General features: G+C 40.9%; 1 protein-coding gene across 2 annotated transcripts in view; it reads right to left on the bottom strand.

Annotated features, from left to right (window-relative positions):
* The window catches only part of LOC135205750 (tyrosine-protein phosphatase 69D-like), a 472,711-nt gene that overhangs the window by 191,018 nt on the left and 255,284 nt on the right, over nucleotides 1-26,409 (bottom strand). For both annotated transcript variants that reach the window (XR_010312592.1, XM_064236870.1), the window contains exon 14: nucleotides 11,178-11,436. Coding sequence is in view for 1 of the 2 variants with exons in the window: in XM_064236870.1 (XP_064092940.1) it covers nucleotides 11,178-11,436 (259 nt within the window). In the remaining variant the exon portion in view is untranslated. The remainder of the gene's footprint in view (nucleotides 1-11,177; nucleotides 11,437-26,409) is intronic.

Genomic DNA, 26,409 nt, shown 5'->3' with positions numbered 1-26,409 from the left:
AAAAATCCGGAGTCTTGAAGGGTTCACCTCTCTTCCCTATATTGGCAAACTTATGCATGGAATTTTTAGAAAAAGTTTACATTGGCACCCTACCGAAAGACATTAAGCCCAAAATTTGAGTTAGATATGTAGCTGATGTTTTTATTGTTTATAGACATGGTGAAGAAGCCTTTCATAGCTTTTTAGAGTTGCTTAATCTTTTTTTGTCCTCTATTAAATTTACAGTAGAAAAGGAAGTGGAAATTAGGTTACCCTTCCTGGATATGATAGTTCATAGAGACATAGAAAGTAGTGGCTTTAAATTCAGCATGTATAGGAAGAACACCCCACCAAACACATATATATTACTTCTCATATCATGAACCTAAAGTAAAGCACAAAATACTAACCAACTTGCCTTTTCAAGCATACCAATATGTGATCCCCAGTTCACTGACACTGAAATAAATTTGATAGATTTCTTGATAGATAGTTTCACTAACTTATGTGAAATAAATTTGATAGATTTCTTGATAGATAGTTTCACTAACTTGTGTTACCCAAAGGTTTTTATATTACAGTCTCTTTCTAAAGCTACATCGATGTTTTATGTCCAACATGACATAATTGAAAATGTAGATTTTAAGATCTCTCACACTCTTCCGTATAACGAAGAGCTTATTCAATTTTCTAGGTAGCTTAAGAGGAAAAAGAACAGTTTTAACATGGTGTTTTGGTACAACCATGAAGAAGCTCATTAAAATAAACCAGGAATACAGAGAACATAGGGGTACGTATTTGTAAAATATTGCAATGACTGAAAGATATTACATAATATATATATACAGTGGTACCTCGACATACGAAAGTCCCAGCTTACGAAAAATTCAAGTTACAAAAGCAAATACAAAGATTTTTTTGGCTGTACACATGAAAATAATTCAGGTTGTGGTAAAAATAAACCTGTTTCATATTAGTGGTCTCTATAGCTTTTGTTTACTTTCGTGGTTCCTTGCTGACGTGTCTCGCATTACAGCTGTCGACTCGCCAGATTATGGTTCGCCAGATTATGGGACGTTGCTTGTTTCTTTATATATGTTACTTATGTTGTCCCTTTGTATGTTATATGTTTTGTGTATATTCTTGGTTATACTGTCTTTCATATAGTGTGTGATTTATGTACCTTCTTAGTTAACACAAGTGTTTATTTATGTTTATGTCTGTGTTCGTCAACGTGTTTGTTTTATTTGCAGTGTACTACTGTAGTGGAATTGTTTACTGAATAAAACCTTGGTTCTGGTTACACTGGGTTTACTTCAATTTATTCAGTAAAATGATTCAATCGCCATGGAACGGCTTCTATGCCCTCCCCGGTTCGAGGTGGACCCTGACTCTGCCCAGGCCGCCAAGGAGTGGATGCACTGGCTGAGGACTTTTACAAACTTCGTTCAAGCGGTGCAGCTGACTACCCCTACGCTTGACAAACTGGTTCTCCTCACTAACTATGTGGCTCCTAGTGTGTATGACTTTATTTCTGAGTGTGAGACATATGAGAAGGCTAAAGAGGTTCTGACATCTTTGTACGCGAAACCAAAAAATGAAATATTTGCCAGGCATTTACTTGCCACTCGCAGGCAAAACTCAGGTGAGTCCCTGGATCAGTTCCTGCAGGCACTGAAGCTACTTGCTAAGGATTGCCAATTCAAAAGTGTAACTGCGGAGGAAGCGTGTGACAGTTATGTTCGGGATGCCTTCATTAATGGTTTGGTCTCGTGTGAAATACCCCAGCGTCTGTTGGAGAATAGGACACTGAACCTAAATACTGCTTATGAACAGGCCCGCACTCTGGAAATGGCCCAGAAGCATTCAGCCTCCTACTCTTCAGCAGAACCTGTCAATGCTGCTGTGTCAGCAGTGAGTCGAGAGGAGGAATCATCTAGTGCTGAAAATAACAGTCTGTTTCTGCTATTACTTCTGGTGCTCAATGATTTTTTGTGGGAACAACCGGCATCCCCGAACTCAACGTCCTGCTAAAGACGCAGTGTTTGAAATGTAAGAAGCAAGGACATTATGCTAGGGTGTGCCGCTCTGTGAAACAGGTGAGTGGCTCTTCTAGCCCAAAACATTCCGCAGCAATGCTAGCTTCAATAGTGGGGGCCTCCCCTAAGTGTATTGAAAAATCCATAACACCCCTCAAGCTTAATGGTAGCTTTGTTAGTGCCCTTATTGATACTGGGAGTTCAGACAGCTTTGTGCGTCATGATGTAGTGGACCTAAACAAACTAACTATGTCTCCAGAGCATGGAAAAGTCTCTATGGCTGATGAATCCCTGTCCTCAAACATCTTAGGTCTGTGCACTGTGGACTTGGAGTTGCAAGGAGAGACTTATCACGGTGTTGAACTCTAAGGTGTTACAAAGCTTATGTAGTGATGTGATACTAGGGCATGACTTCCTGAGGAAACATTCTGGTCTGGAAATGGATTTTGGAAGAGAAAAACCTCCCTTGAAGATATGTTCACTAAGTGTTATTAAGGTGACCCCTCCTTTCTTCTTCAAGAACCTGACACCAGATTGCAAACCAGTGGCTAATAAGTCAAGATTATACTCCTTGAGTGACAAGAAGTTCATTGAAGCTGAGACTGAGCGTATGATGTCGGAAGGAATAATAAGGCCTAGTAATTCTCCATGGATGGCTCAAGTGCTGGTAACATCCGGGGAGAATCAGAAAAGGAGGATGGTTATAGATTACTCTCCTACCATAAACAGATTCACTGAGCTTGATGCCTACCCCCTGCCAAATATCGACGAGATGGTGAACAACATTGCACGGTACAAGGTGTTCAGTACCTTAGATCTGAAAAGTGCTTACCATCAGGTTGCAATAAGAGAAGAAGAGAGACCGTACACTGCATTTGAAGCTGGGGGCAAACTTTACGAGTTCAATGCATTCCATTTGGAGTGAAAAATGGAGTAGCAGCTTTTCAACGTGTGCTTGACGAAATCCTTAAGAAAGAAAAAGTAAGTGGTACTTTTGCTTATGTTGACAATGTTACTGTGTGGTGAGACAGAGGAGGAGCATGACCAGAATTTACGGAGGTTTTTGAAGGTGGCTGAGGAGTACAACCTCACTCTAAACCACAACAAGTGTGACTTCAAAGTCAGATCCATTAAATTACTTGGGTATTAAGTAACGGATGGGGAAATCAAAACCCAATCTGGAACGCTTGCAACCACTGTGGAATCTTTCACTCCCTAAAGATGCAGCTTCTCTTCGCATGACCATGGGATTGCTTGCACATTACTCAAGATGATACCAAATTTTTCAGAGAAAATCTGCCTTCTCACACAAGCCAATGGTTTTCCTTTGTTCACTGAAGCACTGCTAGCTCTCGGGAACTTGAAGAAAGACATTGCTAGTGCGGTGGTAACGGCCATTGATCCCTCCTCTCTTTTCACTGTGGAAACGGACGCCTCTGATCATGCAATAGCAGCTACTCTGACACAGAATGATCGCCCAGTGGCTTTCTTTTCCCGCACTCTCACTCGCAGTGAACAAGGACATTCCTCAGTGGAAAAGGAAGCTTATGCCATTAGTGGAGGCATTGAGGAAGCGGAGATACTACTTAATTGACACCATTTCAAGCTCATCACTGACCAATGTAGTGTAAAGTTTATGTTTGACTCTAAATCAAACAGTAAAATAAAGAATGACAAAATAGCGAGGTGGCGAGTTGAACTCTCATGTTTTCACTATGACATAGTATACCGTCCAGGAACAGAGAACATACCAGATGATGCTCTCTCTCGCATCTGTGGTGCCACTACTTCTGATAAACTCCGAGAACTTCATGAAATCCTATGTCACCCTGGGATATCTCGTATGATGCATTTGTCCGGGGACGGAATCTACTTTACTCGGTAGAAGTAGTGAGGAAAATTACCACCTTTTGCCAAGTGTGTTTAGCTCAAACCTCGATTCATCAAATCCTCGGGACAACTGATCAAAGCAACCCAGCCATTCAAGAGGTTGAACTTAGATTTCAAAGGCCCAGTTCCCTCTCAATCTAGAAACAAGTACCTCCTCACTGTTGTGGATGAATTTTCAAGGTTCCCATTTGTTTTCCCTTGTGCTGATATGACCACTAGAACTGTCATCAGTTGTTTGGTGCAACTTTTTGCTTTGTTTGGCATGCCAGCGTACATCCACACTGACAGAGGTGCATGTTTTATGTCTGAAGAGCTGAAGGATTTCCTGATGAAGAAAGGTGTAGCTACCAGTCGCACTGCACCTTATAACCCTAAAGGGAATGGTCAGGCTGAAAAATATAACGGAGTTATACAGAAAACTCTGACATTAGCCCTGGGAAACTGTTCTCCCTGATGCTCTCCATTGTATACGCTCCTTGTTGTGCACTTCCACGAACTGTACTCCTCATGAGTGCCTTTTCCTGCATAGTAGAAGGTCCACCACCGGCCAAATCATTGCCTACTTGGCTCATCCAAGGAGGGCCTGCTCTCCTGAGACGCCATGTAAGATACAGCAAGAACGACCCCTTGGTGGATGTTGAAATCGTAGAGGCTAACCCCGAGTATGCTCATGTGAAGCTTCCAGATGGTAGGGTGACTACGGTTTCATTAAGAAATCTTGCTCCTATGGCTAGTGACAACCGTGAAAGTACAGATGCTGGGGATCCTGTATCTCAGTCCGAGGTTCCTGAGGAATTGTCAGTTGCGAATGCTCCTCAGGAGATTACACGCTGTCTCTCCCATGTGGATATTGTTCCTCAGCATGACACTCTTCAGGAATCAAGTACAGTCCCTCAACAGGTAGCCTCACCTCCTTCACTTCGAAGGTCAGAGAGAGTGAGGCAACCTCCAAAGTACCTTCAGGATTACTCCACGTGAACTTAACTGAGAAGGGAAGAATGTGGTAAAAATAAACCTGTTACATATTAGTGGTCTCTATAGCTTTCGTTTACTTTCGTGGTTCCTTGCTGACGTGTCTCGCATTACAGCTGTAGACTCGCCAGATTATGGTACGTTGCTTGTGTCTTTGTATATGTTACTTATGTTGTCCCTTTGTATGTTATATGTTTTGTGTATATTCTTGGTTATACTGTCTTTCATAAGGAGTGTGATTTATGTACCTTCAAGTTAACACAATTGTTTATTTATGTTTATGTCTGTGTTCGACAACGTGTTTGTTTTATTTGCAGTGTACTACTGTAGTGGAATTGTTTACTGAATAAAACCTTGGTTTTGGTTACACTGGGTTAACTTCACAGGTTACGAAAGGTTGTTGCTGTAAAGTCTCGAGATTCGCCCGGACCCCTAAGAACAATTTTAAAACTTGCACGCTGCCAACTGAGCAGGCTCGCCACCATCCTCCCACTCTCCCATTGGTTCCTGATGCTAGTCACCACCATAAGATCCTGCTCTCCTATTGGTCAGCCTCTCTCCCATCGTGCTCTACATAAAGGCATCCTTCGGCCACTCGGTAGCATCATCGTTATCGTAAGCACGCAGAATTCGTTCGTTCATATACGATTTTGTTTGCTAATGTAAATTCATGCTAGTGATTTCGTTGTACTACTTTATCGTGTTGTGTGAGAACTTAATTAGTATACTACATAACTTAATTACATACAGTAGTATACGTAGTCATGGGTCCCAAGAAAGTTGCTGAAGTTCACGGAGAGAAGAGGATGCTTTCTATGGAGACAAAGATGGAGATCATTAAAAAGTATGAAGCTGGCATGCGGTTGAGTGTGATCGCTAAGGAATACGGCCGAAAACCGTCGACGATAGGCACCATCCTTAAGCAGAAGGAAGCCATCAAAGCAGCTACACCTTCCAAGGGCGTGGCTATTTTATCCGACAAGAGGGAGAGGCTGCTTCTTGTCTGGATAAAAGACAAAGAAATCGCTGGCGATACGATAACCGAGACGGCAATCTCCCACAAGGCCAGCGCTATCTTCGCCGATTTGATTGCCCAGGCCGAAGACAACGGAGAAGGGACATCGACGCCAACCCCAGACTTCAAGGTTTCTCATGGGTTGTTTGAAAAATTCCGGAAATGGACTGGCATCCATTCGGTGGTGCGGCATGGGGAGGTGGCCAGCTCGGACACGAAAGCCACAAAGTGCTAAAGGAGAAGCTTCCAGTGATGTGGAGGGCTAATGCGAAAGCCGGGGTAATGAGACTTTTGTTCACAGAGTGGGTAAATGTGTTTCGACCCGACAGTGAAGAAATTCTTGGAAGAGAAGCGCCTCCCTCTGAAATGTCTGCTGGTGTTGGACAATCCCCCTGCGCACCCTCCTGGCCTCGAGGAAGATATCCTAGCAAAGTGTTCTTTCATCAAGGTTCTTTATCTTCTGCCTAACACCACCCCTCTCCTCCAGCCCATGGACCAGCAAGTGATATCGAACTTCAAGAAGCTGTATACGAAACATCTTTTCAAGAGATGTTTCGACATCACTGATACCACAAACCTCACCTTGCGTGAGTTTTGGAAGGAGCATTTCGACATCGTCATATGCACCAGACTCATCGATCAAGCTTGGCAGGAGGTTTAGAGGCGAACCTTGAATTCTTCGTGGAGGAAACTCTGGCCTGATGCTGTATCCGCCCGAGACTTCGAGGGATTCGACGTGGGAGAAGCTGGTGCAGATTCAGAAACAGTTGATGATCCTGAAACTGTTTTGTAACCAGATCTTGATGAGATCGTTGCACTCTGCAAGTCCATGGGGCTGGTCGTCGACGAGGACATCAATAACCTTCTCGAGGAGCACCAAGAGGAGTTTACGACGGATGACCTGAAAGAGTTGGAGGCCATGCAACATAACGTCGTTCAAGAAGAGTTCTCTAGCAGGAGGAGGAGGAGGAGGAGGAGGAGGAGGAGGACCCTATGAAAACGGCAGAAATTAAGGATGCTCTAGCTGCTTTTCATAAGGTACAATCACTTGTAGAAAGAAGCAATCTTCCTTGGATAGTTATTTTTTAAAGAGGCCTTTAGTAGGAGTAAGCAAAAAGGAAGATCCAATTGATACTAAAAAAAAAAACAGAAAGTTGCAAGTGGTGAAGAAATTGAAATTTTGTAAAAAAAAAAAAAAAAAAAAAAAAAAAAAAATTTTAAATAAAAAATTAATTTTAAGTTTTTTGTAAAGTTAAGTGTTACGGTTTTGTTAATGCGTTTCGTAAAGTTTAGTCTATGTTTTCTGACATTTTTTAATGTGTTTCGTAAAGTTAAGTGTACGCACTAACAAGTGTTCTGCCATTTGTCCTCCTCCTCTGTGGACATTTTCGGAAATAGCTTCACTCGAAAGGTAAGGTTCCATATTTTACTACATACGTACGTATGTACGTACAGTATTTCTTGTATACCATGTATACTAATACACTTTATTTACAAGTACTATGTAGTACATATTATTAGTACGTATTAAGTTAGGTATTGAGTGGCCCAAATTGTTGTATTTCATTGTTTACTGGTCAATTTAGCTTTATTATAAAATTTACTGGGGTGTTTTTGCAGGGCTTGGAACAAATTAGGCAATTTACATGTAAAATGTGGTTCAAGATACGAAAAGCTCAGGTTACGAAGGCCACCTCGGAACGGATCAATTTCATATGTTGAGGTACCACTGTATGTGGTGTAGGCTAGTTTTAGAAATGTGCAAGAGTTTGGCACTAGGCTAAGGCTAAGCCTAAGCTTTGGATTTCCCGACAACAGACAATAAATACAAATGTTTTTTTTACTTATTTCAAAAACTTTTATTATTGTTATGTTGTTTCTATATTGAAAAAGTGCAAACTTTAGGGACTAGGCTAAGCCTACCAAATTCTTTGGATTTCCTGACAACAAAGTCAACAAAGCAGCATTTGTTTCCAGAGAAGTCAATAAACTTTTATTTTTATATAATAACCACAACAATAACTATAAATGTTGTTTTACTTACCTGAGAATGTATTGTTTTTAATTTACAGCTGTTCTAGGCTATAATAAGTGCAGTCTACCATCATTTCCCAAACATAAACAATGAATTTGTCTGAACCTTCTGAATAGAATGACAAAATTATTGAAGAGCTGGACAATGGCGGAGCTCTCTGGAAAGGGATCACGTAGCGCTCTCTCAAAACTTCAATGACCCACAGTTCCGCCCCTCATACTTCCCAATTTCTCCAGAACTGCCGGAGCCTTGCCCCTACCGGTGCACGAAAGACTGAATGTTCACTTTTTTGTTGAGGACTTAGATGTACTTCTTAATTGCTCAACAGGTGAAGTGAGCTCTCCCCCTAAATCTAAGGATCTAGATACTCCCCTGCCACGAAAGGGCCAAGTGTGCGTAGCTGGCTAGAGGCAAGAACAGGGAGTTGGATCACAAGAATGTTTAGTTGATTGTGAGAGTAAATCCTGGGTGGATTTCTTCTGAAGCTCAGAAGAAACTTGAACCACAGTGTCCTCTGGGAAGAGGTGTCTCCTATCCAGAGGAGAGTAGAGTAAGGCAGACCTCTGCATCTGAGAAACATCTTAAGTGGTGAACAAACACCAAAGTTCTCTTTTTTAAGACTGCATAAAGCTAAAAGAGAGGCCAACTCCAATGAACTATCTTAGGCTTTTATCACGGCAAAAAATAACACCTGAAATGCCAGAGAAAGTTTCCTCATCCTAAGAGGAACATTCCTTGTTCTTCCAACCCAAGGCTCCCACTGCCCAATCCAAGAAGCTTACTACCTCAAAAACCTTAAAAATGTTTTTATTAAGTTGGTCCAGCCCTGATGCTGAAAACATTATTTTGGCCGAATTAAAAGCCCTCCTCCTGGTCGAATCGATAAGACTGGAAAAGTGACCCCAGGCAGAGGCAAAAACTCCCAAAGAAAGAGCCTCCCTGGTCTCATAACACAAGTGCCTCCTTGTGAAAAGGTGAGGAGGAGGGAAGTTAAAATTAACTTTCCCCTGATCCCTCTTGTCTGCAAGCCAAAGATTAATATCTTTCAAGGCTTTGCGAGCAGAAAAGGAAAAGACTAGTTTAGGTAATTTTGACAAGTCTGACTGATTATCTCTCATATAAGAGGATTCTGGCAAAGTCGAGCTGTAGGTGAAAAAGTGTCTCAGAAATTTGCTATAAAATAACAAAGGAGCAACTTATAAGCTATAGGAAGAGTCTCCTTATCCTCTTCCTCCTCTTCACCCTCTCTCCATCAAAACTGGGGACAAAGTAGTTTGAGGTTGAGCAGGAGGAGTCGAAGTTTTCATAAAGCCTAAGATACTATCATGCTTATTTTGAATTGCCAAAATGGAAGGATCTGAAATGGTTGACTTTTGAAGTAGTCCACTGTCCACTTGGGTGGTTGAGGCACCAATGGGCACTTGGGTGGTTGAGGCGCCAATGGGTACTTGGGTGGTTGAGGTGCCAATGGGCACTTGAGTCGTTGAGGTGCCAATGGGCGCTCCGGGGCCAACACCCTCTCTTGAAAAACCACTGGTTCCAATACCAGTGGACGAAAGAGTGCCAAGGATTAATCTGGAAGAAGAGGAGACTCACATGCCAGTGCAGTCTCCTGTGCCAACGGCCGCTCCAGAATCCCTACAACCATCGAAGGACACACAATACCCTTCTCCGTACAAGAAGGTTGCATGTGCGCCAATAGATGCTCAGGAGCAGACCGCTTTTTGTAGCCGGATGCGATGGCAAAGGAAGGATCTGGAGAGGGAAGCACAGGAGGATAAAGAGCTGGCACCAACAGATGCTCAGAACTTTTCCTTTGTGTTACCTCTTCAGACTGATGTCCAGAGGACGACTTCCTTGATGAGGAACAAGATTTACCTTGCCCTTGGGAAAAATGCTGTGGACTGTCCCAGAAGCTACAAGAAGGACGCTGGTCTTCTTGTAAAACACTAACCTTCTTAAGGGGGACAGGAGAAGGCGATACAACACGAGTCCTCCTTTTCAGCAGACACGGCTCATGTACAAAGCGCCATTGGTATCTAGGGGAAGACTCCTCCGGGTCTGACCAGCTCGCAAAAAGTCGAGAATCCTTAGAGAAGCCTTTCCAATGGCACTCTGTTATGGTCTGGGGCAACTGCCACTTCCTTCACTATATTAAAATTGGCACGCACTTTATTACCTACCTACTCCATTAACATCTTAACAGATGCTCCTAAAGTTTCCATTGCCTGTAACATAATAGACAAATTTAGGTCTACTCAAGCTTCCAGGCTAGCGACAGCATCAGGTTCTGGTGCTAGAGTGTCAAGGTTAGGATTAGGTTGATTCAGAGGAAGGAGAGGCAGTACCAACAGTTATATCCTGATTATCGAACTGTTTCTTAGTGTTTGCTCTGGAAACAGCCTTTCTCTTTCTGTCTCTTTCTCACTTACTCAAATGGCTAGTTAATGTCTTCCATTTTTTGTCATCCCAATCAACACATTCCCCACAAATCAAAGTCTGTGCGAAGGTTTGACCCCTACACTCAACACAAACTGAATTTGTATCATAACAGGCCTTAATAAGCCTAGTATTACAGCCTTTGTTGCAATACCTGTTACTATGAGAACCTGTATTGGACATGCCTAATATTTGCTAACTCACACCAAAGCAAAAATTTAACTAATTTGTCAAACTCCTAACAATAGCTAAATATTTCCGAAAAGACTACCAAATTGAACAGTACTTCAGCAAACATCCAAAGACATCAATAAGAAGTAACCAATTTCCAAAATTCACGCTGCTACTGAACTAGTTGTTAACAGCACCAGCCGGCAGAAACAACTGAAAACCAGTGCCGAGTTGGTTCTTCTATCCCTCAGTAGTGGGCAGTCGTGCCGCCTAGCCAAAACAACATAGAACTGCCAAGAATTAAAAAAATTTGAGCTACCGACCGGTTAAGAAACTATAGGTATGTAACAACTTGGTAAGTTGCATACATAAAAACAAGTATTTTCACAATAATATTTAGTTTCAATGAATTCATATTTTCAGTTCAGAAATACAATACGGTTATTTTCACTTTTACCAATAATTGTAATAAACTGTCATAATCTTCAATTGCTTTTTACTCCACTGCTTCATTACAAACTTATAAATCATTTATACCATAGGGTAATCAAAGAAAATCTGTTATCAAATCCTCCAGTCATTTTCTGCATTAACACCTAGAGTGATAAGTAATTTCAACATAGAACTTTAATCTTACCCAAGTGATCCAGAGAGACTTTCTGCAACTTCTTCCTCTTCAAGATGTTTGTTACGTCTACGATAAAAACATAGCAAGGTGCAAAGTCCAATTGTCAAGAGGAGAAGGAATGTGAACAGGCCTGCAGCTACATAAACAATCTGCATCTGGGAAATTCTTGGAGGAGTTCCAGTTCCAAGATTTGTATCTTCCACAGGCTGAATAATTGGGAAATAACTGCTGAAAGCAGTAAGGGGCTCCTTTCCTTCATCAGGTTGTACTGTAAAAAAAATCAAAATAAGGAATAACTGAGTTTTTAAAAGGAAATACTGACTTGAAATTAAGGGGTTGACCAGTAAGTAAATGAAGGATATCAAAACAATAAAAATATAAATTATTTTTCTGTAGACAGGTATGACATTTGGCAATGTGAACATAATTCAAATAATCTAAAATTCACTATAGTTTTGCAGCTGTGGGATTTTCAACAATTACCCTGCAAACTAGAGCATATTTGTATTTGATCAGCACAAACCACTGTTTGCTACAATGATTAACCATTATTATTACAGTACAGTCCAACCTCTTTAAACCAGATGACAGAAATTACTATACTCATAAACAACACCACACCCTATGTAAACAAAATCTTGCCCCCTCAATTCACATACATGTAGATGGCTGTGTTATCAAATGTAGAACAAAGCTGATGAATAATCATTATCATTTATTAGGTTAAGTTCCTGATAAAAATCCTGGTCTGCTCCATAAGTATATCCCCAGAAATTCTTATACTTTTGCTAAGTAGAAGCTTAAATCACTTTATAATAAATTCTGATCTCATGGCACCTTTTAATGCTTTTAGCGTTTCATAATTTCCTGGATTTTGTTTTCAGCAAACCCAAAAATCTGCTGCTTTTGTTTCTTTTAAGGGAGCACTGACATCATAAGGCCCCATTATAAGTAAGTGCTTGTTGATACCTTATTATTAAAGGGATTTCCTTCCAATTTTTACCACTTAGTCCACAGCTATTAATGAAAATTCTCTCGTGGGTAAATTTAGAAATTCAACCCATAAGTTCATTTGTTTTGCAGTTGAAAAAAATCACGGTATCACTTTTCAAAACAAACATGTAATATTAAAAGTTGCAAAGAAAAACAATTTTCCCCACAACAAATCAAGATAATATAATAGTTACATTACACTCTGTAAAAGTTTCATTTAATTTGGTTCAGTCTTCTTGAAAAAAATTATTGCATATTTAGTAATACTAACTATGAAACTATGACAGTTAAAAAGCTGCTTTCAGCTTTTTGCACTAAAACTATTTTTTGTCATATAAGAAATAAGCCCTGACATTTACAATTACAGGCGGCCCGCGGTTAACGGCGCAATCACTCAACGGCGAATCGGTTTTACGGCAGTCGTCAAAAATATTCATTGAAAAAATAAGGCATTTTAAAGGTATCTTTACGGCACAATTTTCAGTTATCAGCGCCGCTAGCGCCGTTGTCTAATGAGTTCAGACATTTGTAGAAATGCCGTTCAGACCATAAAGGTTATGCAAATTATATTAACAAATTTTATGGAGAGTTATTACGTAGGTATTAGGGTAAAGTATATGCCTCTGACGCTGTTCTATGCCGAAAATATCGAGTTACATAAGTGCAAATTTAGCTATGGATGTGTCGATTTATAAATGTTCATGCTTTTGTTTAAAATGTGTATGAAAATTTATTACGTGAAAGGCATTTTTATTTTTGTACAGAAATATGATACAAAGGCAGCTTTTGAAACTGCCCTTCACGTTATCAAATACAGTACTATGTTTTTTCATGTTCTTTCTTGTGAGCCGCCGCCTGCCGCTCTTCCGAAAATATCGATTTAGAAAAAGTGCAAATTTACGTAATGTATTTTCATATTTCTGTGCAGAAATATGATAAAAAGGCAGCTTTTGAAACTGCCCTTCAAGTTATCGACTACGACGATGTTTTTTCAAGTTCGTTCTTGTATGCCGCCATCTGCCGCTCTTTCGAATATATAGAGTTAAAAAGAGCGCAAATTTAGCGATCGATGTGTTGATTTTTTAAATGTTTATGCTTTTATGTTTAAAATGTGTATGAAAATACATTACGTAAAGGTATTTTCATTTTTGTACAGAAATAAGATACAAATTAAGGCAGCCTTTGTAACTTGTCTCCACGTTGTCAGGGGATGTTTTTTCATGTTCGTTCTTGTCCGCCAGTTCCGACAAATGCATTGTGTTATTTCATTAATTATTCATCTCTTCCATAAATCCTTTAAAAAGTTATACATTATTTCACTGTATCCAAGAATATTGTATGTATATTCTCATATTATCGTATTTTAAAATACTACGGCAAATTTAAGCCAGTATTCCACGGAGCGGCCAATGTTGTGGTTTGAAATCAGCTGATGAATACGAGTTTGTTTCACCATAACACAATTCTGAGCGAATGCTCTTGCTTCTAGTTAGCATAAACGAATATCTAGATACTTGACTTATATGAGACAAAGTTATTTTTCCTTATACAGCGTGTTTTTAGGTGGAAATATTTAATGAATATGTCTCGTTGTGAATGTGAACTACTTTTTTTTTCGTTAACATATTACGTTGGCGGCATGTTTATTGCGTAAAAATTACGTGATTCCGTTCGCAATAATCCTTTATATAATCGTAATACAAACTTTACGTTATTTATCTAATATCGGCGTGAAACCAACAGTAAAATGTGTTCTTTCAAGCACAGTAGTTTTGATTAAAATGATTTTATCCCAATTTTATCTATGATTGTGTTTGATGGCATACGTTTACTGCAGTTTTATCCTTGTTGCCGATGTACGATAATAGTCATTAGCAGCTTGAACAGTTTTCTCAGCTTCAGTTATAACTAGGTTTAAATTTAACAGTATATTTCCCGATTGATCTTTAATCTATATTGATCTCTGATCTATAGCGAATAAAGTTATTACATTAAGTTATCTCAGTTCTATTCTATACATAACGCCATTTATAACAACTACAGTAATGTTGTACTGTAGTACGATAATTGAAATACAAGCCAAACGGATGTTATCCAGTTCGGTTGTACTGAGAAAAAAAAAAGTCGTTTCTCGTTCGGTTGTTCATGGCTGTACACGTTCACGCAACGAGTATAACGTTAAAACCACACTTTCATCATTCTCTTTTGCTGTTATTGAACTTATGTAACTAGAAGATGGATAAAGTTAGGCCATTGCAATTTGATCTCTCATAAAATCGGACTATCGTAAGACTAATGATCGTAACCTGAACACTACAGCTACCTGTACACTGTAAAAACTTTATTATATCTTTACATACTCTAGACACCCAAATGTACTGTACAGTAAATTCTATAGTACTATACTGCATAAATACTATTTTACTTATGGCGCCGTTGTGGGATTACGGCGCCGTTGTGGGATTATGGCGCCTTTGACTGATCTAGAGTTTCGAAAGGTGTGCGGTGGCCGTAGGCTTTAAAATCGCTCAGCGGCGAAAATCGCTTGGCGTCGGTGGCCAGGAACGGAACCCCTGCCGCTAACCGAGGCCCGCCTGTATAACCAAATGACCAGAACTGTGCACTCTCTTGATTTATATGTTATGGGGAGCGCCGACATCATGAGGCCACATTTTAAGGTAAATAACTGTTTCTTCCAAATGATTAAAGGTTATTTCCTTCTAATTTTTACAACTCATTCTATAAATAATATTGAATAAATCCAAGTCTTGTTTCAGTTTTCTTTTGAGATCTAAGCATTTAGTTTTGAAGAAAAAAAAGTAAGTTTTCAGGAAATGGCAAAAGAGCAATAATTTTGGACTAAAAACTAGAAACAATCAGGAATATCTGGATTTCTGAAGCTAGTTATCCCTTTATCATTATAAACTGTTTTCTCTATGATGCAAACACTAGAGAAAATGGGATATTTTAATAGGGAACAATTAATTTTTAAGAATATTTTTTCATAGTATGTATTTGTTTTTCATGCTTTTTTTTTACAATTTGTCATTCACAGTGCCATGCATGCAATGAACAAAATTGTCCATGAACCAATCTAAACATTCTTTTTTTTAGCAATAACATTTCTAGATACTATTTTTATTTACACCCCATAGAATCCAAAACAGTGAATAACTACCATATATCTCCGCGTATAAGACAACCTTTAGATAAGATGAGGCCCAAAATCATTGCAAATTTTCATGAATTTATCTCATATCTGTAGTATAGGACGACTTCTAAATTACAAAACCGAAATGTTTTTTTTGTTGAAAAGTGATTTTCAAAAATTAAACAGTACAACTATATCAATAATAATGATGACTTAAATAAAGGTTATTTTGCTTGTATTTAATAACAATGTTACTATTGTCATATCGTTACTGTATTACAAAATATAAACATCGTCATGTACATCATTTGCATTTGACATTGTTTATTCTCAAAATCTCGGCTGATTTGAGTATCTGATATCTTCATCGTCATTATTTGTTAGAAGAGATATAATTCTGAGATACCTTTCATCATAAATTAACAAAGTTTGGTTGAAAACGTGTACATATTACTTTACTTCATTGTATAAGCTTTAAGTAGATGTGATTTCTCCAGTTCCAAAAATCACTGCCGCCTCGCTGTTATTCGTTTTATTCATCCTCGGCTATAACCTGCAGCTTTAATTCATTAGTATTCTTTCTTGAAATCTCCACTGCATGAGAGATGAACAAAAATGTATGTCATTTTTATTATGGAAGCCACATTGAGAATCGGCAGGGTTTAACAATCTTTGCGCTCTTAATAAACACTCAATAGTTACGGTAAATGACGTTACCAATCAGCTGTTTCTCAATTCATTTGTTTATGCCAATACGTTTACAATAAATGCTTCATTCAGAAATCTAGAAACCGGAATTTTGTAGTGGAGGCTGGAGGAGTATCATTAATATTGCAATCGATGAGAGAGAGAGAGAGAGAGAGAGAGAGAGAGAGAGAGAGAGAGAGAGAGAGAATTGCCTCGGTCAGGTTGTCATACTGATAGATATCCACTTGCAAAAGTCGAATAATAGTTGTATTGAGAATAATGATACTATAAATAAAATATGTTTTACTGTTATCATATTGCATGTATTATTGTATTACATTATAATAACAAAGAGATGATGTGCCATTTGCATTCTAGATTTGTTTATAGTCTAGGATGATCGCGTTTTACCGATACAAGTGCCCCGTGGTTAACGGCGCAATCGCTTAGCGGCAAATCGTTTTACAGCTGTCATCAAAAATATTCATTAAAAAAATAAGGTATCTTAAGGTATTTTTACGGCACAATTTTCGGTTAAGAGGGCCGCTAGTGCCGTTATGTCTAACAAGTACAGTGGGCCCCCCTTATTCGCGTTCTCCGGATTCGCGGACTCACACATTCGCGGATTTCTCTCTGGAACATACCTACCCATAATTTGTGGGGAATTCGCCTATTTGCAGGGTTTTCAGATGATAAATAATCAATAGTGTATTTTGATGTTATTTTCATGCCTAAATACATTTTTATGATACATGATTTAATGTAAAGGGCAATCAACTCATTAAAGAAAATACCACAGTAAATTAGATTTTAGTTTACAATGTAAAAAATTATATAAGAATGAATGAAATCCCAGTCTTCACACATCTTTCTTTCAAACTCCAGGTACCAAGCTGCGATCCAACAGCTGTCAAATATATCAAGTAATGTGACAGGAGGGGAAGGAGTGTTCTCTCTCTCTCTCTCTCTCTCTCTCTCTCTCTCTCTCTCTCTCTCTCTCTCTCTCTCTCTCTCTCTCTCTCAGTAAGAGATGAGAGATTTTTATGGTGCACATATGTATGATATGTTTATTAATATTTTCAAATAATAATAATGATTTACTAATTTTCAAATGTCCATATTAATGTAAACGGCAATAATATCCACTAAAGAAAATAACAAACTGAATTAGCAAGACTGTAGTTTATAATAAAACAAATTATGTAAGAATGAAAGAAAATCCATTCTACCCTGCATCTTGTCTTTGAACTCCAGGTAGGCTGAGATGGTTGGGGTCCAACAGCTGTCAAATATATCAAGTAATGTGACAGGAGGGGGTGTGTGTTGCCCACTCAAGATCAAGTAATTTCTCTCTCTCTCATTTTTACCGAGATGAGAGAATTTCAGTGGTACATGTGTCTATGTTTATTAATATTTCAGCATAATAATAATATAACTAATTTCAAAATTCATATGTGATAGTATTTTAAAGAAATACAATAATCTATCCATTTCACTCTTTTAAATAAGGATAAATCTCTCTCTCTCTCTCTCTCTCTCTCTCTCTCTCTCTCTCTCTCTCTCTCTCTCTCCACAAGAGAGATACGTAAGTCATAGTGGTAACTCTTGCCCTTTGTTTGGGCTCGAAATGTATGTATACAGTATATCTTTAAGGCCATTACTACAGTTTATGGAAAATAATAATATAGAGTACTAGTTTTCAAATAATATTAAGTTTAATGAGATTAAACAATAACAATATTTCTCTCTCCTCTCTCTCTCTCTCTCTCTCTCTCTCTCTCTCTCTCTCTCTCTCTTTCTTATGTTTATTTCTTTTGTTGTATAAATGATTTACCTTATAACTAATTTTCAAATATTAATAAGATTAATAAAAAAAATAATGCTTCCCAGTCTTTTTATCCACTTGAAGGAAGGAGGGCGGGGGAGCAAATGACAGTTTGATATACCAATTGGCGGAGGGGAAGGAGTCGGAGTCTAGGAGTTATTCAGTTAGCAGCGCCATTAAGCAGGTCTTTAGTGCTGATATCGCTGATTTTCGGTTAAGAGGATCAGCTGGGAACGGAACCCCCCCTGTTAATTGAAGGCTGCCCAGGCCGCCCCTCGGTTAGCGGCAGGGGTTCCATTCCTGGCCACCGATGCTAAGTGATTTTCAACGCTAAGCAATTGTAAAGTCTACGCCCGATGCACACCTTTTGAAACTCTAGACCAGTCGAAGGCGCCATAATCCCGCAATGGCGCAATAAGTAAAATTATATTTATGCAGTATAGTACTATAGAATTTACTGTACAGTAGTATTGTACAGTATATTATAGCACTATAAACATTGTAAAGTGAAAAAAGCCTATCTTTAATCCTCTGGGTGTCTAGAGTATGTAAAGTTATAATAAGGTTTATACAGTGTACAGGTAGCTGTAGTGTTCAAGTTACGATAATTCATCTTATGATAGCCTGATTTTATGAGAGACCAAATTACAATAGCCTAACTTTATCCATCTTCAAGTTACATAACTTCAATAACAGCAAAAGAGAATGATGAAAGTATGGTTTTAACATTATACTCGTTGCGTGAACGTGTACAGCCATGAACAACTGAACGAGAAAAGACTTATTTTTTTTTTCTAAGTACAACTGAATTGGATAACATCCATTTGATTTGTATTTCAATCATCGTAATACAGTACACTATTACCGTAGTTGTTATAAATGACGTTATGTAGAATAGAACTGAGATATCGTAATGTAATAACTTTATTCACTATAGATCAAAGATCAATATAGATCAAAGATCAATCGGGAAATATACTGTTAAATTTAAACCTAGTTATAACTGAAGCCGAGAAAACTGTCACGCTGCTAATGACTATTATCGTACATAGGCAACAAGGATAAAACTCCAGTAAATGTATGCTATCAAACACAACCGTAGATAAAATTGAGATAAAATAATTTTAATCAAAACTACTGGGCTTGTAAGAACACACTTTACTGACTTTACTGTTGGTTTCACGCCAATATAAGATAAATAACGTAAAGTTCGTATTACGATGATATAAAGGAGAATTGTGAACGGAATCACATAATTTTTTTACGCATTAAACATGGCGCCAATGTATTCTGTTAAAAAAAAAAAAATAGTAGTTCACATTCACAATGAGACATATTCAATTCATATTTCCACCTGAAAACAAATTGTATAAGGAAAAGTAACCTTGTCTCATATAAGTCAAGTATCTAGATATTTGTTTATGCTAACTAGATGCAAGAGAATTCACTCAGAATTGCGTTAATTATGGCGAAACAAACTCGTATTCGCCATCAGCGGATTTCACACCACAACATTGGCCGCTCAGCGGAATACTGGCTTAGATTTGCCGTAGTATTTTATAATACAATAATATGAGAATACATACAATATTATTGGATACAGTGAAGTAATGTATAACTTTTTAAAGGATTTATGGAAAAGATGCATAATTAATAAAATAACATCATGCATTTCTCGGAACAGTGGCTGACAAGAACGAACATGAAAAAACATTCCCTGACAACGTGGAGCGTAGTTACAAAGGCTGCCTTAATTTGTATCATATTTATGTACAAAAATAAAAATACCCTATACGTAATATATTTTAATACACATTTTAAACATAAAAGCATAAACATTTAAAAAATCGACACATCGATCGCTAAATTTGCACTTTTTTTAACTATATTTTTGGAAGAGCGGCAGGCGGCGGCTCACAAGAAAGAACATGAAAAAACATCGTATTTAACAACGTGAAGAGCAGTTTCAAAAGCTGCCTTCATATCATATTTCTGTGCAAAAATAAAAATACCCTATAATTAATACATTTTCATACACATTTTAAACATAAAAGCATGAACATTTATAAATCGACACATCCATAGCTGAATTTGCACTTATGTAACTTGGTATTTTCGGCATAGAACAGCGTCAGAGGCATATATTTTACCCTAACACCCTAATACCTATGTAATAACTCTCCATAAAATTTGTTAATATAATTTGCATAACCTTTATGGTCTAAACGGCATTTCTACAAATGTATGAACTCGTTAAGACAACGGCGCTAGCGGCGCTGCTAACTGAAAATCATGCCGTAAAAATACCCTAAAATGCCTTATTTTTTCTGGGCTCAGCTCGTGTCGCTGCGCGAAATATCCTTTAATCTATTATTTCTAGGGTAAATGTACTAACACATACCAGAGAATAAATAAAATAAAGAAAAAGGTCAGTATACTGACTCGCTCACCCTCCAGGAGGGTGTCGGTATGAACACTAGGCGAGTGAGACCACTACCACGAGCCAAATGCCAATAGAAATCTCCCACTACAAAATCCCTCCAAGAGGGGAGCCGACCCACAGAGTGAGCAGCTCGTACTACTACTACTCCATCCCATGCTGCCGACTGCTGCGCCTCTGGTGGCCATCCTTTCAAGTTAGCGCACACGAGCCGGTTGTGATATTTTTCTCTCTGTGTTTTTTGTGCCCTTTCATTGGATTTTCTATTATGGAGCGTGCAGCTATCGCAGCAGCTAAGTTAAGTACTCAGTATTTACGGTTAGTTGGTTTTTTCCGGCCCTGAGACAGTATTTGCCGTTTTTTAGGTATAAATACGACCTCGGGGTCGGAAGCATGGCAGCATGGTTCTGCCTCGTGATGGGTTCGTTCTTGGTCTCCCATACCTAGAACATCCCCTTATTTATCTTCGCTCTTTATGATTATCCGCTTTACTTAGGGTACGGTCTACTCAGGTTTGTCATGCATGCATGTATTTTACCTTACGTAGGCTTCTTCTATCCAGACCCTAGTCCAGGTTCTTAGTATCGGCCTCTGACTAGCTTTGAGTGGTAGACTTGCCTTCGGGTTAGTCGTACACTCCTGGATTTTTTCTCCTGCTATATTGTTTTCTTTCTTTCATTTATTTATTTATATAACTGTGTATTTTATTATTGTTAGGTTAGTTAGGCGTCTGGCTTAGCCTAGGTCCTGGCTCTTTGAGCCTATACTACCGCTCATCAGTTCGGTTGCTTCCCTATAGCATCTCTCTGATCAGTTGGTTCGGCCCAGTGGGCTTGTTTGCCTCCGCTTTTCAGTTCAGCATTTCCCTGATCAGTGGTTGTCCTAGGCTTAGTTGTCGTATTTGGTCTTACCGCCTCGTGGTCACTTCGTGATCACGGGCCAGCCAGACGCCTGTCCAGTCATTCTTCCCCCCCCTCCCGCTCTCCATAGAGTCGGGCGGGGGGCGGGTCGGTCTGCCATGCTCGCTCCTCATACCCGAGCCTGCCTCCCTCTCTCCCCTCAGGCGGAGGGACTAGGGAGTCGGGACAGACCAGACTGGTCTCGACCTCTCCGGCTTCTCGGTCCGGCCGGTTGGTACGGAGTGGTGGGTACTGGCCTTGCCCACCCTCCGCGCTAACTTGTCGCTCCGGGCTAGCTTGAGCCTGTATGTCTTCTCGCTCTTTCCCATCTTACTAGGGCTCCTTCCTGATCGGAGTCCTGGGATCCAGCGGTAAAGATTGTTAGTCCACCCAGTAGGGTGGACCGGAGCATACAGTGGGTCTCTACTAACCTTACCGTTTTGCTGAGTTACTACACTCCGCTACGCACTGGACTTAGTCCGGTTTGCTTGTGTGTTAGGTTTAAGTTATCTTTAAGTTTATCTTAAGAACCTTAAACATCCCCCATCCCTATTACATATCTTACCGGATCTCTCCGGGATTATAGCCTATTCAGGCGATGCAGGGAGGGGTTATGCCCAAATTTTTTCCGAGCTCCGGCATGCATCGGAGCTCTTCTGTCCTTTAGACTGTAAGTGATGTTTTTTAAGATACTCATGTGTCTCCCCACTTACAGGCCACCAACTGTGAGCATCCGGATGTTCCACCACACTTCAGGACCCTTGTGGACACGAAGTTTGCCGGTCCCATGCTCCATGCGCGACTCCGCTCGGGGACATCCAGGTCTGGTACCATGAGACGTGTACCATATGTTACGATCTGGTGAGCCAGCTTTTGGAAGGGGTAAGTTTTACATCTCCAGTAGCTGCTCCGCTTCTTTTTTAGCGCTTAAGTTTTCATCATATTAACTTAAGGCAATTAAATTTAAGTTATACTTTAAGTTTTAGTTTAAGTGATTCTTAAATCTAAAACTACGCCCTCTCTTCCAGGCTCCGGCGGTAAGAGATACCGCACTGGCTACTCTGCGGGCCTGGTGGGTCGGCGGTTTTGGGAAAAACGCCGCCAAGGGACAACCCTACATCCTAGAGAAGCGGTTGGCATTACTAATCTTCCCCGGAGGCAAGGCGACAGGATACGTCGACCCGGTAGAAGCGGATCCGACTATCGCCTTCATCCAACAACAGCTGGCCACCTCATTAACTGATCAGGACCAGGATATCTCTACGGATGTCGCGACCCTAGATATTAATGTTGAACCTATGGTAGGTATAGACGACCTGTTGGTCGAGGTAGGTACGGTGGACACCCAAGGGTCACCCTTGGCGTAACTGTTTCTTCTACTCCTGCAACCTCTCCATCCTTCCAAGGCTTTACGGGTGACGAAATATATTCTCCTCCTGGTGCTTCGGTTAGACCTAAGGTCAAGTCTAAGGTGATGACTTTGACTAAGACGTCGTCGTCGTCTAAGAAGACGACTTCGGCTTCATCCTCCTCCCGTAAGTCTCCGGCTGGGAATCCGGAGCATCCAGGTCTAAAGCTTCTAGCTCCGGCTCTAAGTCCTCGAGGAGTAAATCCTCCAGAGAGAGATCTCGCACTCCGGCAGAATCACCAGTTCCGCTACCTTTGGTTCCGATTCAGAGCCTCCCCTCCACCTCCGCAGCAGCTCCGGCTTTGGACTCCAATGCTGGCCTGTTGCAACAGGTGGGGGACCTGGTTGGGTCCTTAAAGAGTAGCATGGAGCAAATGATCTCTCGTCTGTCGGACAGGATTACTTCCCAGGACTCCATTATAGCCGGGCTGAGAGAAGCTCCTCTAGCCTCTCCTCCACTGTCCAACACGAGTGGATCCCAACTTCTTCCTCCGTATGACTCACTACCTCAGTTCTCTATGAACAATCCGTGGAGATAGCGTCATACGCCCCCTTCCAGGACGGTCTCATCTCTATACCGGAATTTGGGACTCGAAGAATAGAGGACTTCGAGTTCTTCCCGGAAGACCTCCAGCCTCCGTTCCATAGGCTACGCAAGGCTTACGCCGTCGGCTATGGTGCGGGACGATAAGGTACCTAAGGAGACAGTCCTCTACTCACGAGACCAGGCTCAGAGAGATGGCTCAGGTGTTTAGAGGACATGGATTGTTCTAACACCAAGATACAACCATTTAAGAGTCCCTTTACCATTTTTACAATGGATGAGAGTACCACCGCTCCCGTTCCTAACCAAGATCGCGAGGTCGACCATCCCAGCGGCCCAGAACGGGGGAACCTATACCGCAGTTGAAGGAAGCGGATCCCACTTCTCCGTTGCTCCCCTCACTTGGAGAATTGTGGGAAGACTTGCCGAATACATTCTCAGCTGGCAAACTCAAACCGGACTGTGCTATGGAGCAGTTTGGTGAAAAGCTACCCAGGCTCCCAAGATAGCCTTATTCAGGCTGAGTTTGATGCAAAATCGCGTCTAGCCAGATCCATCAATTCTATGGCTATGTCTGAGGTAGCTACCATGGCTTATGGATCAGAACCGATTTTTAAGCTCATGACCAAAGCCCTGACTCAAACGGTACAGTCAGATATGTTTGAGTTTGCCACTGCTCGGACGAATTGTAGGAAGCATGTCCTACAAGAGGCAACCATTCGGCATGAACCGAATAGGTTACTCTCGTCTAGCATCTGGGGAGCAGATCTCTTCCCAGAAGCTATGGTTAAGGAGGTCCAGTCAGAGGCTACCAGGTTAAACCAGAGCCTGAAGGATCGTTGGGGCCTTTCGGCTAAGAGGAGGCAAGACCTGACTCCTAAAGGTAAGGCACAAAAGAAACCCAGGCGTTTCCAACCTTACCAGAAGAAGCAACTACGCTTTCCTCAACAAGTTCCAACAGTACCGTTAGTGCAGACAGCCCAACCCTCCACTTCTAAAGGTCAATCACAGCCAATTTATGTGATATCCCCTCAGCCTCAGCCCTCCACCTCTTACGCCATCTCTCCAGCTTACAATCAAGCCTTCGAGAGTCAAGCTTCTCAGAAGTATGACCGCTCGGGTAAGGGAGGTAGAGGTAAGCGTTCCTTTCGTGGGAGAGGATCGGGAGGCCCCTTTAACAGGGGAAAGCACTTCAGAGGAGGCCGAGGCGGTTACCAGAACCAATGAAGAATTTCAGGTAGGAGGGAGGCTGTTTCACTTTCGCCACCGGTGGAACTTCAGCCAATGGGCTCAGAGCATAGTGTCAAAAGGTCTGGGTTGGAGCTGGTTGACGAACCCACCTCCATCCAGACCTTTCCGTCAACTTCCTTCCAAGGAATTGACAGAGTACGCAGACGATCTCCTTCAAAAGGAGCTGTAGCGAGAGTCAAGAGATTAAAATTTCAAGGTCGCTTGTTCAGCGTGCCAAAGAAAGGCTCACAAAAAAGAAGGGTAATCTTAGACTTGTCCGCTTAAACTTAGCCATCCGCTGCGACAAGTTCAAGATGCTCACGATCTCACAGGTGCGGACCCTACTTCCCCGTGGGGCCGTCACCACCTCTATCGATCTTACAGACGCTTACTATCATATCCCTATTGCAAGACACTTCCGTCCGTATCTGGGTTTCAAGATAGGAGACCAGACATTCTCCTTCAAGGTAGTTCCATTCGGACTCAACGTGGCACCCAGAGTGTTCACGAAGCTAGCGGAAGTGGTAGTGCAACAACTCAGATCGCAAGGGATCATGGTAGTAGCGTATCTCGACGATTGGTTGATCTGGGCCCCAACAGTCGAGGAATGCAACAGAGCTACTCTGAAAGTGATTCAGTTCCTGGAATATCTAGGCTTCAAAATAAACAGGACCAAATCAAGACTCACTCCAGAGTCAAACTTTCAGTGGCTGGGCATTCAATGGAATCTATCATCCCACACTCTGTCGATTCCATCAACCAAAAGGAAAGAAATAGCAAAGTCAGTCAAGCAATTTCTAAGTCACAAACTAGCGTCAAGGAGAGCCCAGGAAAGGATCCTGGGTTCTCTCCAGTTTGCATCAGTGACAAACGTCTTAATGAAAGCCAAACTGAAAGACCTAACCAGAATCTGGCGCTCGCGAGCAAACGTCAGGTCCAGGGACAAACTATCCTCAGTGCCTCTGATTCTAAAGAATCGACTTCGGCCATGGGCGAGAGTCAAGAATTTATCAATGTCAGTACCCTTCAGTTCCCTCCACCAGGGGTCACCATCCACACAGACGCGTCCTTAAGCGGCTGGGGAGGGTATTCCCAGGTCAAAAGGTTCAAGGGACTTGGTCACCTCAGTTCCGTCAGTTCCATATAAACGTACTGGAGGCAATGGCAGTGTTCTTGACTCTAAAAAGGTTACGCCCACCCAAGTACTCCCACATAAAGCTAGTCCTGGACAGCGCAGTGGTAGTACATTGTATAAACAGAGGAGGCTCCAAGTCACGTCATCTAAATCACGTCATGATAGCCATCTTCTCCCTGGCAGACAAGTTCAGTTGGCATCTTTCCTCCACTCACATAGCTGGAGTAAGAAACGTCATAGCAGACGCCCTATCCCGATCAGTACCCCTAGAGTCGGAATGGTCACTGGACAAACAGTTCGTTCCAATGGATCCTTCAAAGAGTCCCAGGGCTACAGGTGGACCTCTTCGCATCACAAGCGAACCACAAACTACCGTGTTATGTAGCCCCCAACCTGGACCCTCTGGCCTATGCCACGGACGCCCTGGCTCTAGACTGGAACAACTGGGAGAAGATTTACGTCTTCCCTCCAGTGAATCTCCTCATGAAAGTATTGAACAAACTCAGGACATTCAAGGGTCAAGTGGCTCTAGTAGCCCCAGACTGGCCGAAGAGCAACTGGTATCCTCTAATTTTAGAGCTGGCCTTCGTCCTCTTCAGATCCCCAGTCCCAAGCTCTCCCAGTCAGTACAAATGAAGACTGTGTTCGCTTCCTCAGGGATTCTCAAAACCCTAACTTTATGGATTTCATGAAGTTTGCGGCAATAAGAGATGCGAATATTGACCCTCAGAATATTCTATTCTTGGAATCCGATAAAAGGGATTCGACTTTGAGGCAGTATGATGCTGCTGTCAAAAAGTTAGCAACCTTCCTGAGAGATTCGGATATTAGAATCATGACAGTTAATTCAGCTATATCCTTTTTCAGATCCTTATTTGAAAAAGGTTTAGCAGCTAGCACGATTACGACAAACAAGTCAGCTTTGAAAA

The sequence above is a fragment of the Macrobrachium nipponense genome, chromosome 11, assembly GCF_015104395.2.
Source record: "Macrobrachium nipponense isolate FS-2020 chromosome 11, ASM1510439v2, whole genome shotgun sequence".
NCBI lineage: Eukaryota > Metazoa > Arthropoda > Malacostraca > Decapoda > Palaemonidae > Macrobrachium > Macrobrachium nipponense.
Note: the sequence above shows the minus strand (reverse complement) of the source record. Positions and strands in the feature narration are given on the sequence as shown.